Source organism: Eubalaena glacialis, chromosome 5 (assembly GCF_028564815.1).
Source record: "Eubalaena glacialis isolate mEubGla1 chromosome 5, mEubGla1.1.hap2.+ XY, whole genome shotgun sequence".
Taxonomy (NCBI): domain Eukaryota; kingdom Metazoa; phylum Chordata; class Mammalia; order Artiodactyla; family Balaenidae; genus Eubalaena; species Eubalaena glacialis.
Window position 1 is genome coordinate 53,740,927 of NC_083720.1, and position 22,432 is coordinate 53,763,358.

General features: G+C 35.8%; 1 protein-coding gene across 3 annotated transcripts in view; it reads left to right on the plus strand.

Annotated features, from left to right (window-relative positions):
- TBC1D19 (TBC1 domain family member 19) overlaps nt 1–22,432 on the plus strand; it is a 170,429-nt gene that overhangs the window by 144,452 nt on the left and 3,545 nt on the right. For 2 of the 3 annotated variants that reach the window (XM_061191297.1, XM_061191299.1), the window contains 5 exons: nt 127–236; nt 2,309–2,400; nt 9,134–9,249; nt 14,640–14,710; nt 15,729–15,898. In XM_061191297.1, coding sequence (XP_061047280.1) covers nt 127–236; nt 2,309–2,400; nt 9,134–9,249; nt 14,640–14,710; nt 15,729–15,803 — 464 coding nt within the window. In that variant the 3' untranslated portion in view covers nt 15,804–15,898. Of the gene's footprint in view, nt 1–126; nt 237–2,308; nt 2,401–9,133; nt 9,250–14,639; nt 14,711–15,728; nt 15,899–22,432 lie in introns of those variants that run through there. The other variant, XM_061191298.1, reaches the window with a different exon arrangement.

Below are 22,432 nucleotides of genomic sequence, written 5' to 3' on the forward strand. Positions count from 1 at the left end.
ATATGATTCTAAACTTGTCTATGAATGAATATTATTACTAAAAAATATTCTGTCATGTTTTGTGAACTTATTTTTTTAATTTTAGTAGTTCTGCAATATTATTAATTAATTTTTTTGTTCTTTCAGTTGCACCACTTTGTTTTCTGTACCGTGAACCTTCCAAATTGTATCAGATATTCCGTGAGATGTATGTGCGTTTTTTCTTCAGACTTCATTCCATCTCTTCTCATCCTTCTGTAAGTTCATAAAAAAAAAAAATGGATCAAACCAGACTCTAATCTGTTTTTTCTTTCCTTAAGAAAAACAAATGTTAATTTGTGAGATGAAGCAACACTTTTCTATAGAATAAATGAAGGAGAAGAAGAAATTGATATTTAAATAGTTTTAGTAATAATTAGAGAGGAAAAAGCCTTTTATCAATTGCATTTAAATTATCTTTTATATGTTGAAAGAAAAAACATAGCAATGTCTGTACTGTTTTCTTTGACAAAGGTGGCTAACTTCTTTGAATGCTGGTTTCCTCATCTCTGAAACTCATTTCAGAGTTAATAATGAGTTTCTGTGGTGCTGTAGAGCAGTGTACAAAGCACCTGGGTAGTACTTGGCTCGTGGCAGATGTTCAGTAAATAGATGGCTGCTGTTTTTATTGTTGTCGTTATGATTATCATCATCATCCTCTTTTCTTTGTTAATGAAAAATAAACATTTATTTGTCCCTAATTTTTCAATTTGGCTAATTATCAGTTATCAAACTAGATATCTCCTTTGTGTTTATTCAATAGATGGCTCCCTGGCCTTAACATGAAATTCAAAGAGAAGTATACTGGGAGTTGAGTATTTGTATCTGTTTTGTTTTGTCCAGTCCTTTATCGTATCTTCCTTCCCCCACCCCCACCCTCCTTAGCCTGAGTAAAAGCAGTGTTTATTTTATTTCAGTTATACTTTTTCTGTCTTTGAGCCTGCTTTGGTCTGCTTGTGGGTAACTTGACTGACTCTCCAGAAAAAACATTAAAAATTGGAATGCGTCAGGGCTACCAAGTTTCCCAAAAGAGGAAACTGTCACTGCTACCCAACTAAACAGCAGCTCATTATCCTCCCCGCGCCATTCCTGTGTATCCCTATTCCACCTTCCTGTCTCCAGTGCTGCTCTCATACATTGCTAGTGAGAGCGGGCAAATAACAGAAATCCAGGATGTCACGGATGAGCAAATGAAGTACCACCAATTATCTTGGGTTTCTTCTCTCTGAGACAACTTGATTTAGTGCCTATATTGCATGCATATTTAATCTAGAATAACCAAAAATATATTAATAATTCTTTTTTCTTAGAACTCATCCTTAGCCTCAGATTTCTTACTCGCATATTCTGTACCATTTTATGCTTCAGAGTTTCAAAAAAATGTTTTTAACTGGCTTCCCAGTAGATACCCGTGATGTTTTCCCTGTGCAGACCACTGAAGCTTGCCACTGAGCAACTCTGGATATGCCTTCTCTGTATCCGCGCTGACCCTAAGGTGTCCTTTTTCAGCTGATTGATTGGGACAGCCCTGCCTCTGCCCGTTCTTTATTCAGTGAAATAAAGACTTACAGGCAGTCATCTTTTCTGGCTTGCAGCCAGACTTAACTATTTGGAACCATGACAGCCTTATTTCTTTAGAAATTCAAAAAGAGGATTAGAACTTCCCTACAAAGATCAACCCTGAGGAATGCTGAGCTGCAAGAAAGACTTTATTCAGAGCTGTCAAGTAATAAATGCACTTGAAAAACCATCTACTTTGTACTCTACAGATAATGCCCTTTTAAAAAAGTGGATTTCAGTTTTTAAAAAAGTTATCCTTATACTAAGTAATCAAACATTCTTGTTTGATAACTTCCTGGTGCAAATTTCAAACAGTTAGTCTTTCCCTGGGGATGGATTTCAATGAAAGAGTTAAAAAAGCAGGAAATATTTTCCCTGATGGATGAGACAGCTGGAAGGGAAGGGACATATGGAGGAGAAAGTGAAGGGTGTGGCTATAGCACCAGAGAAATACCTGGAAACTGGAATGCATCCAGAAAAAACTAATTTTGCTGGACCTACGTGATACTATATGACTTACAGAGTAGCAGGTTTTTCTATAAAATGACGTTTTCCTTGAATTCCTAACATTACTACATGCCAGGTTACGTGGGGAGCCTATCGTTGTTAAAAAGAAAAAAATATTTATATTGATAATCTTTTTCTCATTTCCATTTGAATAATTTAATGGCAGAGTTCATTTTTAAATACTAAATTATGCATTTCTCTTGTGATTTATTATTGTATCCAGGGTATTGTGTCACTCTGTCTGCTGTTTGAAACTCTTCTTCAAACTTATCTCCCCCAACTCTTTTATCATCTACGAGAAATTGGGGCTCAACCGTGAGTATTTTTCTCTCCTAATTGAAGAATAAATTGATATCAGAAGGCTCTTTTTCATCATCAAAGATACAGTAATTTTTCAGAGACATTAAACTAACAGTTTCCCCAATAAAACAACAATTATCAAGTAGTAAATTATAACTCAACATTGTGCCAGAAATTCTTGGGAGACTTACCAAAATCCTAATAAATTCTTATTTGCTTGGATTTTTGTGCTTGGTACAAGAATCACCAAAAGAACTAATTTCTATTCATAATGAAAGGTGTTGGCCAAACTGAGGCAAAAATTTGTGGAAACAAATACTACCTGAGAAATGTGATAATACTAAAATTAAGTCAGTTTAGGCCAAACTTATCAGAAAACAACTTATGAAAGACAGAAAGGTTAAAGTTTGCTGGCTTTCATTAAAGGAATCTAGATTGATTATTTACCAATGGTTGTACACTGTGATTTTTTTCTTCTAAAAGCTTGAATTTTTGTTCATTTATCTCAGTATGAGTTATCAGTGAATATATAGGGTACCTGTGGACCTCATTATTATTGGTTCTCTTTTCTCTTTTTTAATTAACAGTGTCTTAAGGCAACAGAAATTTCCAAATGATTTATCAGTGTTTTGTTACTGTCTTCCTTTCTGTGTAACCATTTTCTCCTATATAAGGACATATTTGAAAGGAGCACTAACTCTTTGAGACCACAAAAGTAGTTAATGGGAAATAGAATCCATAGCCGATGGATGGATGGATGGATGGATGAGTGGGTGGGTGGGTTTAAGAGACAGACCCAGATTCAAATTCTATCTCTATTAAACTATATAATCCTGATAAAGTTATCTAATTTACCTAAGCCTCAATTTCTTTCATTAAATCAAGATAATTTAATTTATTCATCTTTAAAATCAAGAGAATTCCTACTTCATTCCTACCTATGGAGTTGTTTAAAGATTGAATATGTATATGTGAATATGTATATGTGTATATATTGATATGTATATGTATATATATATACATATATATCTCCATTCTAAAATCACCATCGAATTTCAGACATTTTAGATCTTAGAAATGCCATTTATAAAACAACACCTCATATCATCCATTGATAACACCTAGGTGACACTCTTTTGTAGACATTAAAAAACAGGATTTCATTAATAATTAATATTATAAAACAAGAATATGGCAGAAATATTTTGTATTACATACAAGTCATTTTTTCTTATGGTAAACTGACCTTTATTTTACTACTGTGAAATGAATATTTGAATATAACTATGCTTTTCCTTACTAGAGTGAAGACATTTAGTTTATTGCTAGAAACTAAAATCCTGATTTTTTTCTAGTCTATTTATACACTTTAATCATTAAAAGGAACAAATTTATTTCAGTGAATTATGATAAAGATTAAAATTCTGATGCAAGAGAAAATATAAAAATTTAATTATCGGGCTAGAAATCAATTATTAAAAGGCTTTCATGAATTAAAACTAATGCTATTGGAAGGTTTTTAATTTAGAATTTAATTTTTTTACTAGATATAGGACTCTTCAAGATATCTCCTTCTTCTTGAGTACTTAGTGCATTTTATCTAAGTTATCATATTTATGGACATAAATTATTCATAATATTCCATAATAATTCTTAATTAGCCTTTTAATATCTATAGAATCAGAGTGTCATTACCTCTCTCATTCCTGAGATTGATATTTGTATCTTGTTTCTCTTTCTTGATTATTCTGGCCAGAGGTTTATTAATTTTATTCTTCTTTGAAAGAATCAGTTTTTGGTTTCATTGATTTTGTTTTTCTATTTTCAGTTTCATTGAGTTATGCTCTTTTATTTGTTATTTCCTTCTGTATGCTTGCTTTAGTTTTGTTTTGGTCTTGTCTTTCTACTTGTTTAAGGTGAAATTTAGATAATTAACTTGAGACATTTCTTCTTTTCTAATATAAGCAATAATGTTATAAATTGCCCTCAAAGCACTGCTTTACCTCCACCTAACAAATTTTGATGTGTCATGTTTTCACTTTCATTCAATTCAAAATGTTTCTTAATTTCTCTTGTGACTTCCTCTTTGACCATAGTTTATATAAAACTACATTGTTTGATTTCTAAATATTTGGAAAGATATTATATCTTTCTGTTATTGATTTCTATTCTAATTCTGTTACAGTTAGACAATGTGCTTCATAAGATTTTAGTTCTTTTAAATGTGTTGCAGTTTGTTTTATGACCCAGAATATGATCTATCTTTATGAATCTTCCATGTACACTTGAAAAGAATTCGTATGCTGCTAGTGTTGAGCAGAATGTTCTGTAAGTGGTAATCAAGTCAAGTTTGTTGATAATATTCAAGACTTCTATACACTTGTTAATTTTCTGTCTACTTTTTCTATTGATTATTGAGAAAGAAGTGTTAGAGTCTCCAATTATAATTGTGAATTTGTCTTTTTATTTCTGCATTGCTATATATATTTTTACTTCATGTATTTGACTCTGTTTTTAGGAGAATTGATCTTTTTATCATTATTTAATGTCTTTTCCTAGCAATAAATCTACTATGTCTGATATAGCCATTCCAGCTTTCTTTTTATTACAATTTGTATAGTGTATTCTTTTCTGTCTTTTTACTTTTAACGTATTGATTATCAATGTCTTTACTTTTCAGGTGGCTTTCTTGTCAAAAGTATATTTGGTTCTTTCAGTGTGGCAGTTTGTCTTTTAATTGGTGTGTTTATTCCATTTACCTTTAATGTAATTGATATTATTGGATTAAAATAATATCAATTGATATTATTTACTATCTTGATAGACATTTTTTTGTTTGTCCCATGTGCTCTTTATTCTTTTTTTCCTCTTTTCCTGCCTACTTTTTTTTTTTAATATTTATTTATTTATTTTTGGCCGCATCGGGTCTTAGTTGTGGCGCACGGGATCTTTCATTGCAGCATGCAGCCTTCTCTCTAGTTGTGGCGTGGGGATTTAGTTGCCCCGTGGCATGTGAGATCTTAGTTCCCTGACCAGGGATCAAACCCACGTCCCCTGCATTGAAAGGCGGATTCTCAACTACTAGACCACCAAGGAAGTCCCCCCTGCCTACTTTTGTTTGTTTGTTTTTAATTTATTTATTATTTATTTATTTATTTATTTTCTTTATTTTTGCCTGCATTGGGTCTTAGTTGCGGCACACGGGATCTTCGTCAAGGCATACAGGATCTTTCATTGCAGCATGCGGGCTTCTCTCTAGTCGTGGCGTGCGGGTTTTCTCTTCTCTAGTTGTGGCGCGCAGGCTCCAGGGCAGGTGGGCTCTGTAGTTGTGGCACGCAGGTTCCAGAGCGTGTGGGCTCTGTAGTTTGTGGCACGTGGGCTCTAGTTGAGGCACATGAGCTCAGTAGTTGTAGCACGTGGACTTAGTTGCCCCACAGCATGTGGGATCTTAGTTCCTTGACCAGGGATCAAACCTGTGTCCCCTGCATTGTAAGGTGGATTCTTTACCACTGGACCACCAGGGAAGTTCCCCTCCTGCCTACTTTTGAACTGAATAATTTTTTACTCCATTTTATCTCCAGTATTGGATTATTATTTATACCTTTCTAAAAATATTTTTTGATAAGTGTCTGTCTTAGTTCAGTCTGCTATAACAAATTACCATAAACTGTATGGCTTATAAAGAACAGAAATTTATTTCTCACAGTTTTGGAGACTGGAAGTCTAAGATCAGGTTGCTAGAATGGTTGAGTTCCAGAGAGGACCTTCTTCTAAGTTGCAGACTGCTTCTCATTGTATCCTCACATGATGGACAGCAGAGAGGAAAAAGAAGCTCTCACATGACTCTTATGAAGGCACTAATCCCAAACATGAGGACCTACCTTCATAACTTTATCTAATCCTAATTAACTTCCAAAGGCCACACACCTCTTTCCTGATACCATCACACTGAGGGTAATTTCAATATATGAATTTGGGGGTGGGAGTGGGGACACAAGCATTCAGTCTATAACAGTGCCCTAGGATTTACAATATACATCTTTAATTTATCACCTTCTACTTTCAAATAAACTCCAGGCCTGGAGGGTTTCATGGGCAAATTCTACAAAACATGTCGGGAAGAAATAATATCAATTATTGTTTTTCTGTGGCTGCTGTCAAGATCTTTGTCTTTAGATCTTAGCAGTTTGATTATGATGTATCTGGACATGGATTTCTTGGGTTTATCCTGTTTAGGGTTTGCTTAACATCTTCAATTTGAGACTTATTTCTTTTGCCAAATTTAGGAAGTTTTCAACAATTATTTCTTCAAATATTTTTTTCTGCACCACACTCATTATCCTTTTCTTCTGGGACACAAATATTAAAACTTTTAGTCTTATCTCACAGCTTCCTGAAGCTCTGTTCATTTTGTTTTCAATCCTTTTTACTCTGTAGTTCAGACTGGATACTTTCTATTGATTTATATTTAAATTCACTGGCTCTCTCAATGGTTATTTCCATTTTGCTATTGGATCCATCCAGTGAGGGTTGTTTTGTTGTTGTTGTTGTTATTGTTTTTGTTGTTTTTGTATTTATCAGTTCTAAAATTTCCATTTGGTTCTTAACAAAACTCAGAATTGTGCATTAATAAGGGCAAATTCTACTATACATAAATTATACCTCAATAAACTTTATTTCTAAGAAATTGAATCTGTATACTAGGGAGCAGGAGGCATGATGTGTGGTGCTGTTGTTCTAATAAGACACTGAGAGATCCAGTAAAATGAAACTAGTTGAAGTTAATAATATAGACTTAAAAGTTAGTGAATTATTTAAATTTAAAATAATCGGTGGCTAAAAGTTTCTTTGGCATCTATAAACAGATATTCTAAAACCAACCAAAAATCTTGATTTATCAATACTACTGCCTACATGTACTTTGTTATATTAGAACAATAGTTATCTAGTATTGAGGAATTTCTGAAACTTGGGGGTCCTTTTTCAGTCTTAAGAAAATTAATATGACACCAACAAAGGCAACCTCTCAATCCCATTTTCTCTTTTAAGAAAAAGTACAGGTATTTATCTGTATAACAATTTTAACAAAGAATTTGGCTAGAACCTCTCAGGGGCAGTCAAGTGATGTTTAATTGCCAATAGATAGTACAGAAATTGAGAGACTATTTTATCTCTTCAGGCACCAAAGCCAAAGAGTTTGTTTCCTGATTCTAGAGATAAATTGTTATTGTAACATAACCTATTTATGAAACAGTAGGATCTCATACTTCTTAGGACTTTTTTTTTTTTTTTTTTTTTCAAAATGGAATTTAATTGAATTTTCTGGTTAATTTTTCAGAGTTCTGATGACCTCCTCTATAAAACTAAGGGTTTCAAATCAGAGATCTATTTCTAAGGTCCCTTATAGCTTTTTTTTTTTAAGATTTAATTTAATTTTTTATTTTTAGCTGCGTTGGGTCTTTGTTGCTGTGCACGGGCTTTCTCTAGTTGCAGCGAGCAGGAGCTACTCTTCGTTGCGGTGCGCGGGCTCCTCCTTGCGGTGGCTTCTCTTGTTGCAGAGCACGGGCTCTAGGTGCATGGGCTCAATAGTTGTGGCTCGCAGGCTCTAAAGTGCAGGCTCAGTGGTTTGACACATGGGCTTAGCTGCTCCATGGCATGTGGGATCTTCCCAGACCAGGGATCGAACCTGTGTCCCCTGCATTGGCAGGCGGATTCTTACCCACTGTGCCACCATGGAAGTCCCCCTATAGCTTAAAAACTAGTTTTCTTTGTCTTTTTTCATCCTTTGTAGCCATTTGAGTGAAATGTAGGAATATAATTTATTGAATTGGAAAAATATGCAGCTATCGAGCTCTTTCAAGTATCTTGAATAAAAATTCAAATGTTCTTGGTTTGCCTGGAACTGTTAAGATCCAATATAAGATCACCTCATTGATAGCTAATTAGTACACACCCTGAAAAACAGAATGTAGAAGTGAGTTTTCTAAAGAATGAACTATAACATAAAGTAGGACCCAGGAATATAATTCTTTCTCTTAATGCTTTTGAGACCACTAATTTGAGGACTCATGGTTTCTCACCATTGCACTTTTTACAGCTTTTAATAGAGTACTTGAGGTTTTTCTTAATTTATTTTATTGAAGTATAGTTGATTTACAATGTTGTGTTAATCACAGCAGTGTTTCAGTTATACGTATATATACATTCTTTTTCATATTCTTTCCATTATGGTTTATCACAGGATATTGAATACAGTTCCCTGTAGGAACAGTAGGACCTACACCTGTAGGACCTTGTTGTTTATCCATTCAATACCATAATAGTTTGCATCTGCTAATCCCAAACTCCCCATCTATCCCTCCCCCCTCCCCCTTGGCAACCACAAGTCTGTTTTCTATGTCTGTGAGCCTGTTTCTGTTTCATAGATAAGTTCATTTGTGTCATATTTTAGATTCCACATATAGGTGATTTCATGTGGTATTTGTCTTTCTCTTTCTGACTTCCTTCACTTAGTATGATAATCTCTAGGTCCATCCATGTTGCTGCAAATGGCATTATTTCATTCTTTTTTATGGCTGAGTAGTATTCCATTGTATATATGTAGAGTGCTTGAGTTTTAAATGCCCATGTGATTTTTCAGACCCACAGAGGATTTACCTAATAATGGAACTGGTTGAGTTCTTCTGATATTGCTTTTTCACGAGAAAAAATTCCACTGGTAAAATTTCTTTTTTTTCTTTGCTTACAGACTTCGCATATCATTTAAATGGATGGTTCGAGCTTTCTCTGGATACTTAGCTACAGATCAACTCTTACTTTTGTGGGATAGAATCCTAGGGTACAACTCTCTGGAAATTCTTGCTGGTAAGAGTAAGTGCTTGTTTGTAAAACACATGCTCTTTCTATAGTAAAGCCCCTTTCCTTTCTAACATTCACCATCTGTAATTGGAATTTGAGTCTACAGTTGTCTGTCATTTCTAATTCATGAACATTTAGTAGATTTATCTGCCTTAGAAGACAAGCACTGAGATTCTGCAATCTAAATACGTTTGCATAACTGCCCATCACGTCTATTCCTAGTCTTTTTTCGTCGCTTCTAGGAATGTCCAGCTCCCCTCCCCTGCTTTTAGTCCAGCCAGGGCTTACGGTCTCAGCACCTGTGAGGTTTGCACAGCAGAGTGTAGGTATACTTCTGTTCTTTTCCTGACTCCTCTGACTACCTTAGTGTTCTGTTCTGTGCCCTTTTTACTACCTAAAATCCAAACTGAGACTGAGCCTCCCTGCATAGTTGAAATCTCAGCTCTTCTGGACTTCAGTTTATACTGAACTCAAAACCTTTTCCTTGTTGCTAACAGTCTCTGACTCCTGCCCTGGTAACTGAGTTTCCCCTTTTACATATTCTCTTAAGACAAAAAGAAATTCATCTTTTTTTCAGAAAGCCACAAATCCATCTCTTATTTAATAATTAAGTTCTTACAACAGATATACACAGAGGGCAACTGTGTGATAACACATAGGGCACAGATTTCTTATTATATTATTTTGCTTCTCTGTGTGTAAAATAGACTCAATTATTTTTATCATTGAAATTATCAGGGAATTCAAATAAGTATTACAGGGTTTTCACATGGATGGAGAGCAGAGAAGTTGGCAGAGTGCTGGTTCCAACCTTCTCCAGTTTTGTGATATTGAACAAATTATTTAATCTTTACCCAGTGATAGCATTGTAAAGACACCTCTCTGGGCCATTTGGAAATAATGCTTAATTGATGACCCTTTTCTTGCAGAAGATTCTCTAGGTACCATATTAACATATTTTTGAATGCTGAGAGTTCGAGTAATTAAGTGGCATTTTGAAAAGGAAAATTGAGGTAATAATAAAGTGCCGTGAAGATAAATGTTGCCCCTGGTATAATGAGAGATATCATTTACTGGGGTTTTTAACAACTCCCAGTATCCTTCTATCTCAGTTGTTTTTAAAGCCCATACAAATATGAGTTAGGAAAAAATGGTCTGCCATCACCTCTTTTGGCTGAATGGCAGTGATACATACAATCTAGAGACAGACGGGAATCCTAGAGGTCATCAGGTATAACTTCTTTTAAATATTTCTGACAGGCAGTCCTTATCCTGTGTTTGAACATTCAGTGTTGGATAATCCCTGTCTTACCAAGTAGCCCATTTCATTTCTGGATAATATAACTTTTTTTTTTTTTTTTGCCACGTTGCATGGCATGTGGGATCTTAGTTCCCCCACCACGGATCAAACCTGCACCCCCTGCAGTGGAAGCGCGGAGTCTTAACCACTAGACCGCCAGGGACGTCCCTGGATAATATAACTTGTTAAAATGTACTACTGTTAAATCAGGATCATCATCATGTTTTTTCTACTCTCTCACCCCCTCCTTTCCTCAAAGTCTTCTATTTTCCAGGCTAAGTAGTCTTGTTTTTTGCTACCATTTCTCAGGTAACAGGATTTTAGATTTTCTACCAAATAACTCTTCTGGGTAGGGCATAAATTTTGAAGAGTATTGTATGTAGCTTTTTGTATCATTTCAAAAAACATTAGAGCATGTTAAAGAAATGGGCTCAGTATTAGAAAGTACTTTCTAATAATTAGGACTTTCCAAAAGTAGAATGGGCTTTTTAACTGTCATCTGAAGGGTTAAGAGGTTTTCTATCATGAAAGAAATGTTGAATTGGAAGACCTTCAAAGCGTCTTCCAATTTAAAGTCTCCCATTCTGTGACTTATCACCCCTCAGCAAACTGAAGTGAAAGAGAAATGAATGTTGAATGCTGCATTTGCTCTAAGCCACGTACTCTGCTGTAAGCTTAATACATTAATTAAAAAGTTATTGATGTATAGGTAGAAATGCAGTTCACACTATTGCATCCATTCACTTTCTCTGAGTGTTTTTAAAAAATCAACAGAGAAGAATTGTAGAACATCTAGAAATGGAATTAGACTAATGGGAATTCCTACCATGGAATTCAGATAAAGAGCCATAGGTAGGTAATTGCATGTAGATGGGTATATAAGTTAGTTTTGATTATTTTATACATTTTTTGGTCTGAATATTTTGCGACCACCTTTTTTGCTCTACTGAGCTTATATAGTCTTTAGAAATATTTTAGTAAATATTACTGGTTTCAATTGTGAACTAATTAGGGCCTTTTGAAGAACAGTTTAAAGCATAGGTGTCTTAATGTTCATGATAGAGTTGCTTAAAATTAATGAGAACAGTTTAAAAGACCAAAAGTAAATATTTGAGTTTCTGTATTTCATATGAAGCATGACTTCAGTTGAAAATATCCCAGGACTTCCCTGGTGGCGCAGTGGTTAAGAATCCACCTGCCAATGCAGGGGACACGGGTTCGAGCCCTGGTCCAGGAAGATCCCACATGCCGCGGAGCAACTAAGCCCATGGGCCACAACTACTGAGTCTGCATTCTAGAGCCCGCGAGCCACAACTACTGAAGCCCGCGTGCCTAGAGCCCATGCTCCGCAAGAAGAGAAGCCACCACAATGAGAAGCCTGCGCACTGCAACAAAGAGTAGCCCCAGCTCGCTGCAACTAGAGAAAGCCCACGCTCAGCAATGAAGACCCAACACAGCCAAAACTTAAAAAAATTTTTTTTAATTAAAAAAAGAAAAGAAAATATCCCAAAGTATAGACCTTTTCTCCTTGGCAAATAAACCTGCTCTGAGGAAGGACTGGGCAAAGCAATCATGAAGCAGACGGAAAGTAACTTCTGTGATGTGACACCAAGATAAATAAAGGTTGTGAGCACATAAGCATTTTGGATGCTGAAGTCAATTAGTAACTACTCTTTTATTCCCCCTCTTATCTACCTTTGGAAAAACTATGTATTTCCCACCATGTAAAACTCTTTCCTGCTACAGCGGAAAATTTGACCATCCTGTCAAGCTTTCACCAACTCCATTAAATTATACTCAAAAAAGGAAATAGTGACCACAACCCTTAATGGAGACATTTCCTAAAAAGTCTCCATTTTCAAATATGATTCCAGATATTAGAAAACTATAAAGAAGTTTTTGGTCCACAGAAATGGTTTTCTTTGATATTCTTGTAAAAATGGAAGCTGAGGGACTTTAGGTACTTAAGTTTTCTCCATTTCAATTAAAGGGTAAATTCTTTGCCCCAGGTCTCTTATATCCCTTGTTACATATTAAATAATCCCAGCTGATGACTTTTTAAATTTTGTTTTACCACTACCATCTTTTTTTCTCCCAGAATTTTCCTAACTAGTTCTAATGCTTTTTTTGACAAACTGTCCAAAATCTGTTGTCCCCTCGAAAAATGCCTGTGCTTCCCAGTCACTCTGCCTCTATCTGGGGAAATTAAGAGACCTGGATCCTGACTTCTACTCCATAGGCATGACCCCTATCAGGTGGTCCAGAGCCCAGGACCACCATGCATCATCCTTTAGGCCATCTCTGGAAAACCATTCTTTTTTTTTTTTTTAATTGAAGTATACTTGATTTACAATGTTGGGTTAATTTCTGCTGTACAGCAAAGTGACTCAGTTATACATGTATATACAGTCTTTTTTATATTCTTTTCCATTATGGTTTATCCCAGGGGAAAACCATTCTGAGGGACAGAAGAGAAGGCGATTCTTAGGAAAGCACACAGATTTCTATATCAGGGATGAGTCATTACTGCTTACCTTCAGTCTCAAAAATGTCATCACATAGTGGTTCAATGCTTGAGCTCTAGGGCCAGAGTTGAGTAGTCACTCTACTATTGTCTACCTGTGTGACTCTGAATATGTCATCCAAACTCACAGTGCCTTAGTTTCTACATTAGTAAAATGGGGCTAACAATAGTACTTAACTCATTTTTGGTATGAGAATTAACTGCTATTATCATTATTATTACTTCCATAGTAAAAATGTATTTTAAAAAAACATTTGCATTATCTATGCAATGTACTTAGGAAACAGTCTTCCAAATAATTTTAAAGATTCCTTACCATTCATTTCCTAAACTTTAAGGACTTGTTGGGTAGGGAATGTACTACCACTACTGGTGATGAAAAAAAATGGGGAGAAGTCAAGAGTCACCTCCAGGCACTCCCGTTTCCTTATCAGAGTTGCCTGAACCTATTACATGGTCCTTCCATTGTTCATGATGACTCATTCACTTTCACAAAGTTTTATGGTAGATTATATAATAAGACATAATGCATGTCAGCATTACTCTCTTTTCATATGCAGATGATTAATGGGAACAAAAATCCAAATGTTTTCTACTCAGTATATATTATTGACCTTCAAGATGTTCTATAATGGTTTGGTTTATTTTCTTTTCAAAGTTTCAACTTCTTTTTCTGTGGCCAACATTAATGTAAATGTCAGGATCAATCCCACAGTAGCCCGCCCCACAGACGTATCCATTTATGACACTCTAAGAAAGTCAATGCTGAGTATAAAAATATAAATATAACAGAACAGTATAAAAATATTTTTAAGGAAAGACTTTATTGCCACATTTTTATCAGGATACCTCCTTGGTACATATGAAACATCATCTGATATATTTAAAAATTCAGTCTGCATATAACTTTTCAGAAGCCTCTCCATTGCATCAGTAAGAAACACCTGCATCAAAATACATCTTTATTTATAAGATAGTCATTAGATCTTCATGCCATTTAAAAATTGTTACAATTGAAGGGCTTCCCTGGTGGCGCAGTGGTTGAGAATCTGCCTGCTAATGCAGGGGACACGGGTTCGGGCCCTGGTCTGGGAAGATCCCACATGTCGCGGAGCAACTAGGCCCCTGAGCCACAACTACTGAGCCTGCGCGTCTGGAGCCTGTGCTCCGCAACAAGAGAGGCCGCGATAATGAGAGACCTGCGCACCGCAATGAAGAGTGGCCCCCACTTGCCGCAACTGGAGAAGGCCCTTGCACAGAAACGAAGACCCAACACAGCCAAGAATAAAAATTTTTAAAAAAAATTGTTACAATTGAAGTTATAGGTATGAAACAATTTATAAAATGGCTTTTTTAAAACCACTAAAATTTCCCTTTTTCCCAAAACTGTGCCGTCAAGCCACTGTTCTCCAGAGGAAACAATTTCCATTCATCACAAGGCCTTAACTCAGAATGCAGGATGCAGTTGTGAAGCACTAATTCTGAGCCCTCACAGTGGGTTGTGGGCATAGCAGTAAAATTGTCTGGCTGATGAGTAGACCAGCAGTTGAAATAGTGTGCATTCTTTTCCAGTCCTGGCAGCTGCTGTGTTTGCTTTCCGAGCAGTGAACCTGATGGAGGTGACATCACTGGCTGCAGCTGAAGTAAGGATAAGTTTCACTCAGATGGGATGGAAATAGTTCCTGAGAGATTGCCAGGCTCGGCCACTTTAGTGTCAGATGCATAGGACACACATTACTCGCAGCCTAATTTTTTAAGTTGGGTAAAACCCATAAGTTTTGAGCTAAGTAATATTAAGTATTCAGAATTCCTTAATTACTTGCAAACAATGTTCTTGTGAAGGAGTCATAAACAAGATTATTATGGGAAACCACTATAACCGTTACAGGAAACAAGATACCTAGTAGTTTTAATAGAAACTATTGGGGCTTATGTTGCATTTTCTTATAATTGTTCACATCCATGTGTTATGCTCATAGAACAAAGACAAACTAGTTGAAAGAATTAAAGAGCATGTGTTTGGATGATATAGTAAAGATACATGGGCTTTTTGGTTATTTTTAGTTGTGAGTTAGTTAATTATTTAAAGCTCCTTTCTTTTCAGTAGTATATCTTACACCTGAAGCATGGTTCAATTAAATAGTGGCTTACAATATTACTCTATTTGTTATCTCTCATAGAAATGTAAATTTTATCCTTAAAATAGCTGCCTACATTCTTTGTTTAAAGGGAAGAGGATGTTTATGCATCTTGCAACTGAGTAAGCATTAGTTCCATCTTAAAGTGATTTCCTTAAGTCAGTTACTCCTTAGTATAACGGGACTAGGGTTCATAATGTACGTTTATTTATAGAAGCAAGTTGAAATGTTAGACCTCTTATAAACTCATGCTACCTTGTATATTTGAAGAAGGCTCAAGGCTAAAGTCCAGATTATTTTCTACTGCACATTTGAGTATTTTGCACATGTTCTAACATTAAGATGTTCAGAAAAGAGAAAGAAGGTTGTAGCTTCAGTACAGAGATTTGCGACCAGTCTGAAGAACTTAGAGTGTGTTGATATCAGAATTACATTGTAAAGGTGTTTCTGTGTTTATTTCATAGGCTTCACTTTGCTGATCAGAATGCCCATATTAATCATTCCTTTTGTTTTTTTGTTTCAGGCAGTTCTTGCTGACCTTTCTACTTTAAGAGTTATGCCTCTTCTTCAAATTTTTCTGTTTGCTACTGTCACTTGATCTTCTTCAAGGTCACTAACAACACATCTAGTTTTTCATTAGAAAGTAATCATGAACTATGCAAACTCTGCATAAAACCAAAATTAAACTTTGCATATAAGCCAATAAAGATCATGTTCCTCCTCAGTTAAACCTAAGTAGTTTTTCACTTTTTGAAACAATAACTCTGCACACCACATACTGCATTGCATGCTGCTGATTTTCAAGAGAGAAACAATAGATATAACTTCTGCTAAATTGAGCATACATAGCATAGATAACCCTGGCTTGTAAAAGGCATGTAACAATATACGCAATAAGAACTAAAGATACTGTAATAAACTTGAATAGGTAATGTAGCCTCTGGGACAGTTCTCTTATGTCAGTTTGTAAATTTATCTCTAGATAATGAATCATTTTGTCTTATAAATTGCTTTTCACTCAAAGCCAGGGGTGGGGTAGGATGTGGGAAGACTTGAAAAAGATAATGCTTTTAAGTAGGAATTCAAATGTACTTTGGTGTTTTTAACAACTTTTCTCTCATCAGAGATCTTCTAGATCCCTCTCCATTTTATTTCTCCCTCTATTGGGGAAGGTCAAATACAGTTGTCTCCACCTGACAGTGTTTTATTCATCACTTTCTGAAAAAAGAAAACAATAGAATGATCCCTTTAAATTTCTCAACCTTCCATCTCTTAGTTAGAAGACTTGACACTGCTGAGATCTGTTGCCAGATTCCATTACTTTGGAAGTATACAAAGAGGACACCCAAGGACTCAATGAAGGGAATGAAAAATCAAAACCATATGCACTTTTACTGAAGCTTGGTTTAATGAGATTTACTTCTAGGGCAGAGCAGCTTAGCAAGACCAGAAGTAGGTATTATACATTCATTCTAGAACTGAAGACATTATGCAAGGCATCAATCTTATTTTGGTCCTTATTGTAAGTGGAGGGTCTTATTTTATTTTGCTTCTTAGAGACCTAGCATTTCTATAATGCAGAATGATAGAATGTGAAAAAAAAGTCCAAAACTCATTGTCTTTCAATTTTATACTCAAATTCAAGATGCTGATCACGTCAATAAAATTCTGAATCAATAGATTGATAGTCTTACTGAATGCTTAGAATTGTATTAAGTTTTATCAAAATCTATTTCCCGAGTCTTTTACTTAGAGGGTATATTTTTAGGAAATGTATGAGGTTTAGCACAAGACTGCAAGTGTGGTGGAATTTTATATAACTACTAGTTGTTAATTTGAAAATCTATATAAATGCTTTTATTCATCAGGTACTTGTTGACTTATTGAGGACTAAATAATCATTTATTCAGTGATTGATTCTTAATAAACTCCATGTTATTGCTTTTGAAGGCGATACAATTATAATCATACGCTTTGCCATTCTGTGTATACAAATGCACATTCATCACAGGGATAAGCATATACCCATAGCATGATTGTTAGGAAGAGAGAGAGTTTTAAATGATTAAGGTCAAATGTGTTCAGATACACCCACCTTTGGCTTTTTTCTTTAGGCGAATATTCATAAGCTTTTTTAAAAGTAGCAATGTAGTAATCTAGTAGGAGAAACATTAAACTGGAGGAGTTCTTGTCCTAGCTTGAAGTCCCCAGATAATCTAATCTCTCTTATCTGTAATTTGGGCGGGGTATGCGGGGGAGAGGACAGGCAGCAGGAAAGTTTTGTATTTGCTCTGTTTACCTTACAGGGTTGAGTAAGACCAAATGAGAAAATACATTTGAAAGTGATTTTTTTTTTAACTACAAAGCACCAAGCAAATATAAGAGGTTGTCAGTAATTAATTTTATTTTGTTTTATTTATTGATTTTTTGGCTGCATTGGGTCTTCGTGGCTGAGCGTGGGCTTTCTCTAGTTGCGGTGCGCGGGCTTCTCATTGCGGTGGCTTCTCTTGTTGCAGAGCACGGGCTCTAGGTACGCAGGCTTCAGTAGTTGTGGCTCGCGGGCTGTAGAGCGCAGGCTCAGTAGTTGTGGTGCCCAGGCTTAGTTGCTCCGCGGCATGTGGGATCTTCCTGGACCAGGGATCGAACCCGTGTCCCCTGCACTGGCAGGTGTATTCTTAACCACTGCGCCACCAGGGAGGTCCCAGTAATTAATTTTAAATATGACATTTTAAGATCAAGTGGTAGAAGATAATATGTGAAGATTGTCCAACTTCATTAGCATTTGCATGACTTTATTTGATAATTTGAGACTTCATCTATATCTATAAGAAAATGAATGGACCATGGCGTAGCAGATCCTTTAATTTGGAACAGGTGGCTCTAGCCAGTCATTCTGAATCTGAATCCCAAAGCCAAACCTGGTGGGCTGCCACACATTTCGCTGCTGTCACAAACCCCTCTCAGCCACATGCTGCTCTTGGCTGCTTGTTAAAATACTGCATTGAGGGCAGTCAGGTTGCCTTGCCCACTCCATCTCTAACTACCCTCCTCACACTACTTCTCTTGGCCTCCTCCCTCCAGCATTCTCCCACGCCATCTCCTACCAACCCCTGGCAGCCCCTCACATAGGCTCTGCCAGTGATCACAATGATCTGAGTGACCAGTGATCATTATTCTACCTGTGGCATTCTTACTGATGGTGAAATAGCCTAATAGACGAATGGCATTTGGCTCTTCTGGATTTCAATTCACTCACTATGTATGTATGTAATATGTATTATCTTATATTGTGGAAGAGTTTATTGAACAATCTTTTAGATCAGAATGTTTTGGTAATGCAGCCTTCTGGCTAATTGAAATTTTCAGTGTATCTTAAATGCATAGCACCCCCTTACACTCTGCAGGTACTCTCTCTGCCTATTTCATAGAGAAAATAGAGACCATTAGGCTTGAACTCCCTCAGGCTTCCACTTCACAACTTAGCTTTATTCCCCTATACTTATCTTCTTCCTTGTCTCAGGAAGTATCTAATCTGTTCTTACAGCTCTCTAAATACAGGTTCGATTGTGTCACTTACATGCTTAAAAATTAAACAATACCACATTGCTTAAAGGATAAAGTCCAGGCTCTGTAGCAGACTGGGGGAAATTCACCACAGCTTGATCTTTCCATTCCTGTTCTCTCACACTGATCTGTGATCCTGTGCTTCATCCTCACCAAATTACGTGCTCATCCTCAACCAGCTATGGCCTTGTACTTTATCTCTGCCAGAAGGACCTCCATTTTTCAAGGCCCCACTAAAAAACTCTCCTCTACTGTAAGATACCCTGGAGCCTATAAATTAGAATTAATGACACCCTTCTCTTTGTTGTCAGAAAACTGCTCATTTACTAATATGGTGCTTAGAATATTGAGTGATAGTTTTTGTATATGTATTGAGTCTCACATCACTTTGTTCTGAAGTCAATTTTCATTGACTAGTCCTAGGAGTGGAAGATGAAAGAAGAAATTTGTCCATGTGTGTTTGTACCCCCGGACTTGTTCTAAAAATTGTTGGAATCTGTTCAACAATTATGTTTTTCTTAAAATATAATTCTTCCTAAGTATCTATAGTCTCCCTTCTTCTGCAAAGGCTCTAATTTTTATTTGGAGATCTACCCCTCCTCCATGCACTTCAGATGAGGCTGACTCTCACCTCCAGGACCTCTGGGTCCTGGCCAAGCCATCATTATGTACTATCTCTCTGGCCACAAGGATTGTTTCAGGATCCGTGCAATACCTAAGACTGTGCAAAATCAATGAAACTTGATTATGAGGCTTTGGTTTAATCTTTCAAGGAAGCTGGATATGAACAAGAGAGGATATAGGGTCTGGAGCTGCTGCAGCCTAGGAATGCAAAAAGCGAGAAGCTGCTCTGTTGACCTTGTTAATTCCCAGGTCACACTCCATCAGTCTACCCCTGGACTGTTTTGTTACATGAGCCAAAAGATTCTCTTTGCAATAGAAAGGATCCTAACTGAAGGTATAGTTATTTTACCTTTTAGGTGATCCTCTACAACATGGATATCATTCTTTGGTACAGGACCCCTATCTACACACTGGTTAAACTAGCGGAATCTTTTAAAACTTTTTTTCAGTCAGGACACAAGGATGAAATCTGTGTTCCAGATATACTAAGCAACCAGCAGTACCTTAAACACATGGTATGTCTCTCTCTCCTTTGGCCCTTTGCCCATACAGCACCTTCTGCTTGGAATGCCTTCTCTTCCCTCTCTACCTAACTCTTACTTGTACCTCAAAACCCAACTCAGGTGTTGCATCATCAGGGAAGATCGCTTCTCTTATGAATTCTCCTCATACCCTAAATATACATAAGCAGTATCCTAATGATATGTTAGCTTGTCTTTGTCTTCCACTAGACAGATTCCTTAAGGGCAAAAATGGTTTCTTTTTCAGCTTTATATCTCTAGAACCTGGCATATTTCTTGCCCATAGTGAGCTTTAGTCAATGCTTATTGAATGAACAAATGAAGTCATCTAATTCACTCATTTTACTGATGAGGAAAATTGCTCAGTTCAGAGTAATAACTCACTTGTTCAGTGTCACTCAGCTATTTTACCTACTAAGTTGATTTGTGGAGTTGCCTGTTGAAGTCCAAAAAGGAAGAATATTTTGAGAGAAAAAAATGTACACGCTTCAGCTCACTCAAGTTATTTCATTTAAGTCAACTTTATTAAGATATAATTTATGTACAATAAAATATATTCATTTAAATTATACAGTTCTATAAAGTTTGACAAACGTATAAACCCACATCACCACCACCACAGTCAAGGTACGGAGCATTTCCATCACCTGAAACAATTCTCTTTATGCTCCTTCCCATTTGATCTTCCATATGCACATTCATTCCAAACAACCATTGATCTGCTCTGTCCCTAAATATTACATTGGTCTTTTCTGGAGTTTCATGGAAATGGAATCATACAGATGTACTCTTTTGTGTCTGACTTCTTTTGCTCAGCATGATGTTCTGAGATTCATCCATGTTGTGTGATTAGTTTTCCATTCCTTTTTATGACTTAGTAGTATTTCAAACAGTTTGTTTACCCATCATTGTTAACAAGCATCCATGTTGTTCTCATGTTTTCGTGTATTATGGATACAGCCACTATAAACATTTGTGCGCAAGCCTTCATGTAGAATATCTTCATTTCTTTAGGGTAAATACCTAGGAGTAGAATTGCTGAGTCATATGTAAGCATAAATTTAACTTTCTAAGAAACCTCCAAACTCTTTTCTGAAGTGGTTCTACCAGTTTACATTCCCACTAGCAATTTGTAAGAGTTCCAGTTGCTCCAGATCCTCACCAACACTTGGTATTATCATGTTAGTCATTCTAATAGGTGGTTTTAATTTGCATTTCCCTAGTTACTTATGATGTTGAGCATCTTTTTATGCTAATTTGCCATTTATACATATCCTTTTATAAAGTGTCTAAATCTTTTGCCCGTTTTTAATCAGTTACCTGAAGTTGTAAGAATTCTTTATTCTGGTTACACTTCTGGTTTGTAAAATTTTCTCTCAGCCTGTGGCTTGTCTTTTAATTTTTAACTATCTTTTAAAGAGCAAAAGTTTTAATTTTGTTGAATCAGTTTATCCATTTTTTTATGGTTCATACTTTTTGTCTCCTATCTAACAAATCTTTGTATAACTCAAGGTTACAAAAATTTTTTCCTATGTTTGTTTCTAGAAATTTTATAGTTTTAGCTCTTACATTTAGGCCTTTGATTCTTTTTTTTTTTTAGTTAATTTTTGTGTATGGTACCAATTAAGGGTTGAGGGTCACATTTTGCATATGGATGTACAATTGTTCCAGCACCATTTGCTAAAAAACTATCCTTTTATGTCAGCACCTCTGTATAAATTCAATTGATCATATATCTATGGGTTTATTTCTGGACTCTTTATTCTGCTCCATGGATTCATGTCTATACTTATTCCAATATCACACTGTCTTGATTTTTGTAGCTTTAGAGTAAATCTTGAAATCAAGTAGTATAAGCACTCTAATTTTGCTCACCTATGTCAAAACTATTTTGGCTGTTTTAAGTTATTTGCATTTCTAAATAATTCTTAGAATCAGCTTTTCCATTTGTACCAAAAAAAAAAAAACTGCTACAATTTTTATTTTTATTGAGGTAGCATTAAACCTATAAATAGGTTTGGGAACAGTTGATATCTTAACAATATTGAATCTACCAATCCATGAACATGGACTATCTCTTCATTTTCTTTAGGTTTTGTTTAGTTTCACTCAGCAATATTTTGTGGTTCTCCATGTAGAGTTCTTGCACATATTTTGTTAAAATTACCCCTAATTATTTCACTTCTTATGCTATTGTAAATGGTATTTTTAATTTCAATTTCCAGTGGTTTGTTAATATATAGAAATACAGTTGCTTATTTTATATTGACCTTGTACCCTGAGATCTTGCTAAACCTACTACTTCTAGTATCCCTTTTTTGTAGCTGCCCTAGGATTTTCTACATATACAATGTGTCACCTATAAATAAAGACACTTTTACATTTTTTTCAAATCTATATGCCTTTTATTTCTTTTTCTTCCTTTATTCACTGACTGGAACCTGCAGTAGAATATAGAAGTGCTGCAGCTCACCTAATTTTAAATTAAATGTACTCCTTTCTTGAATAAGTGCAACAA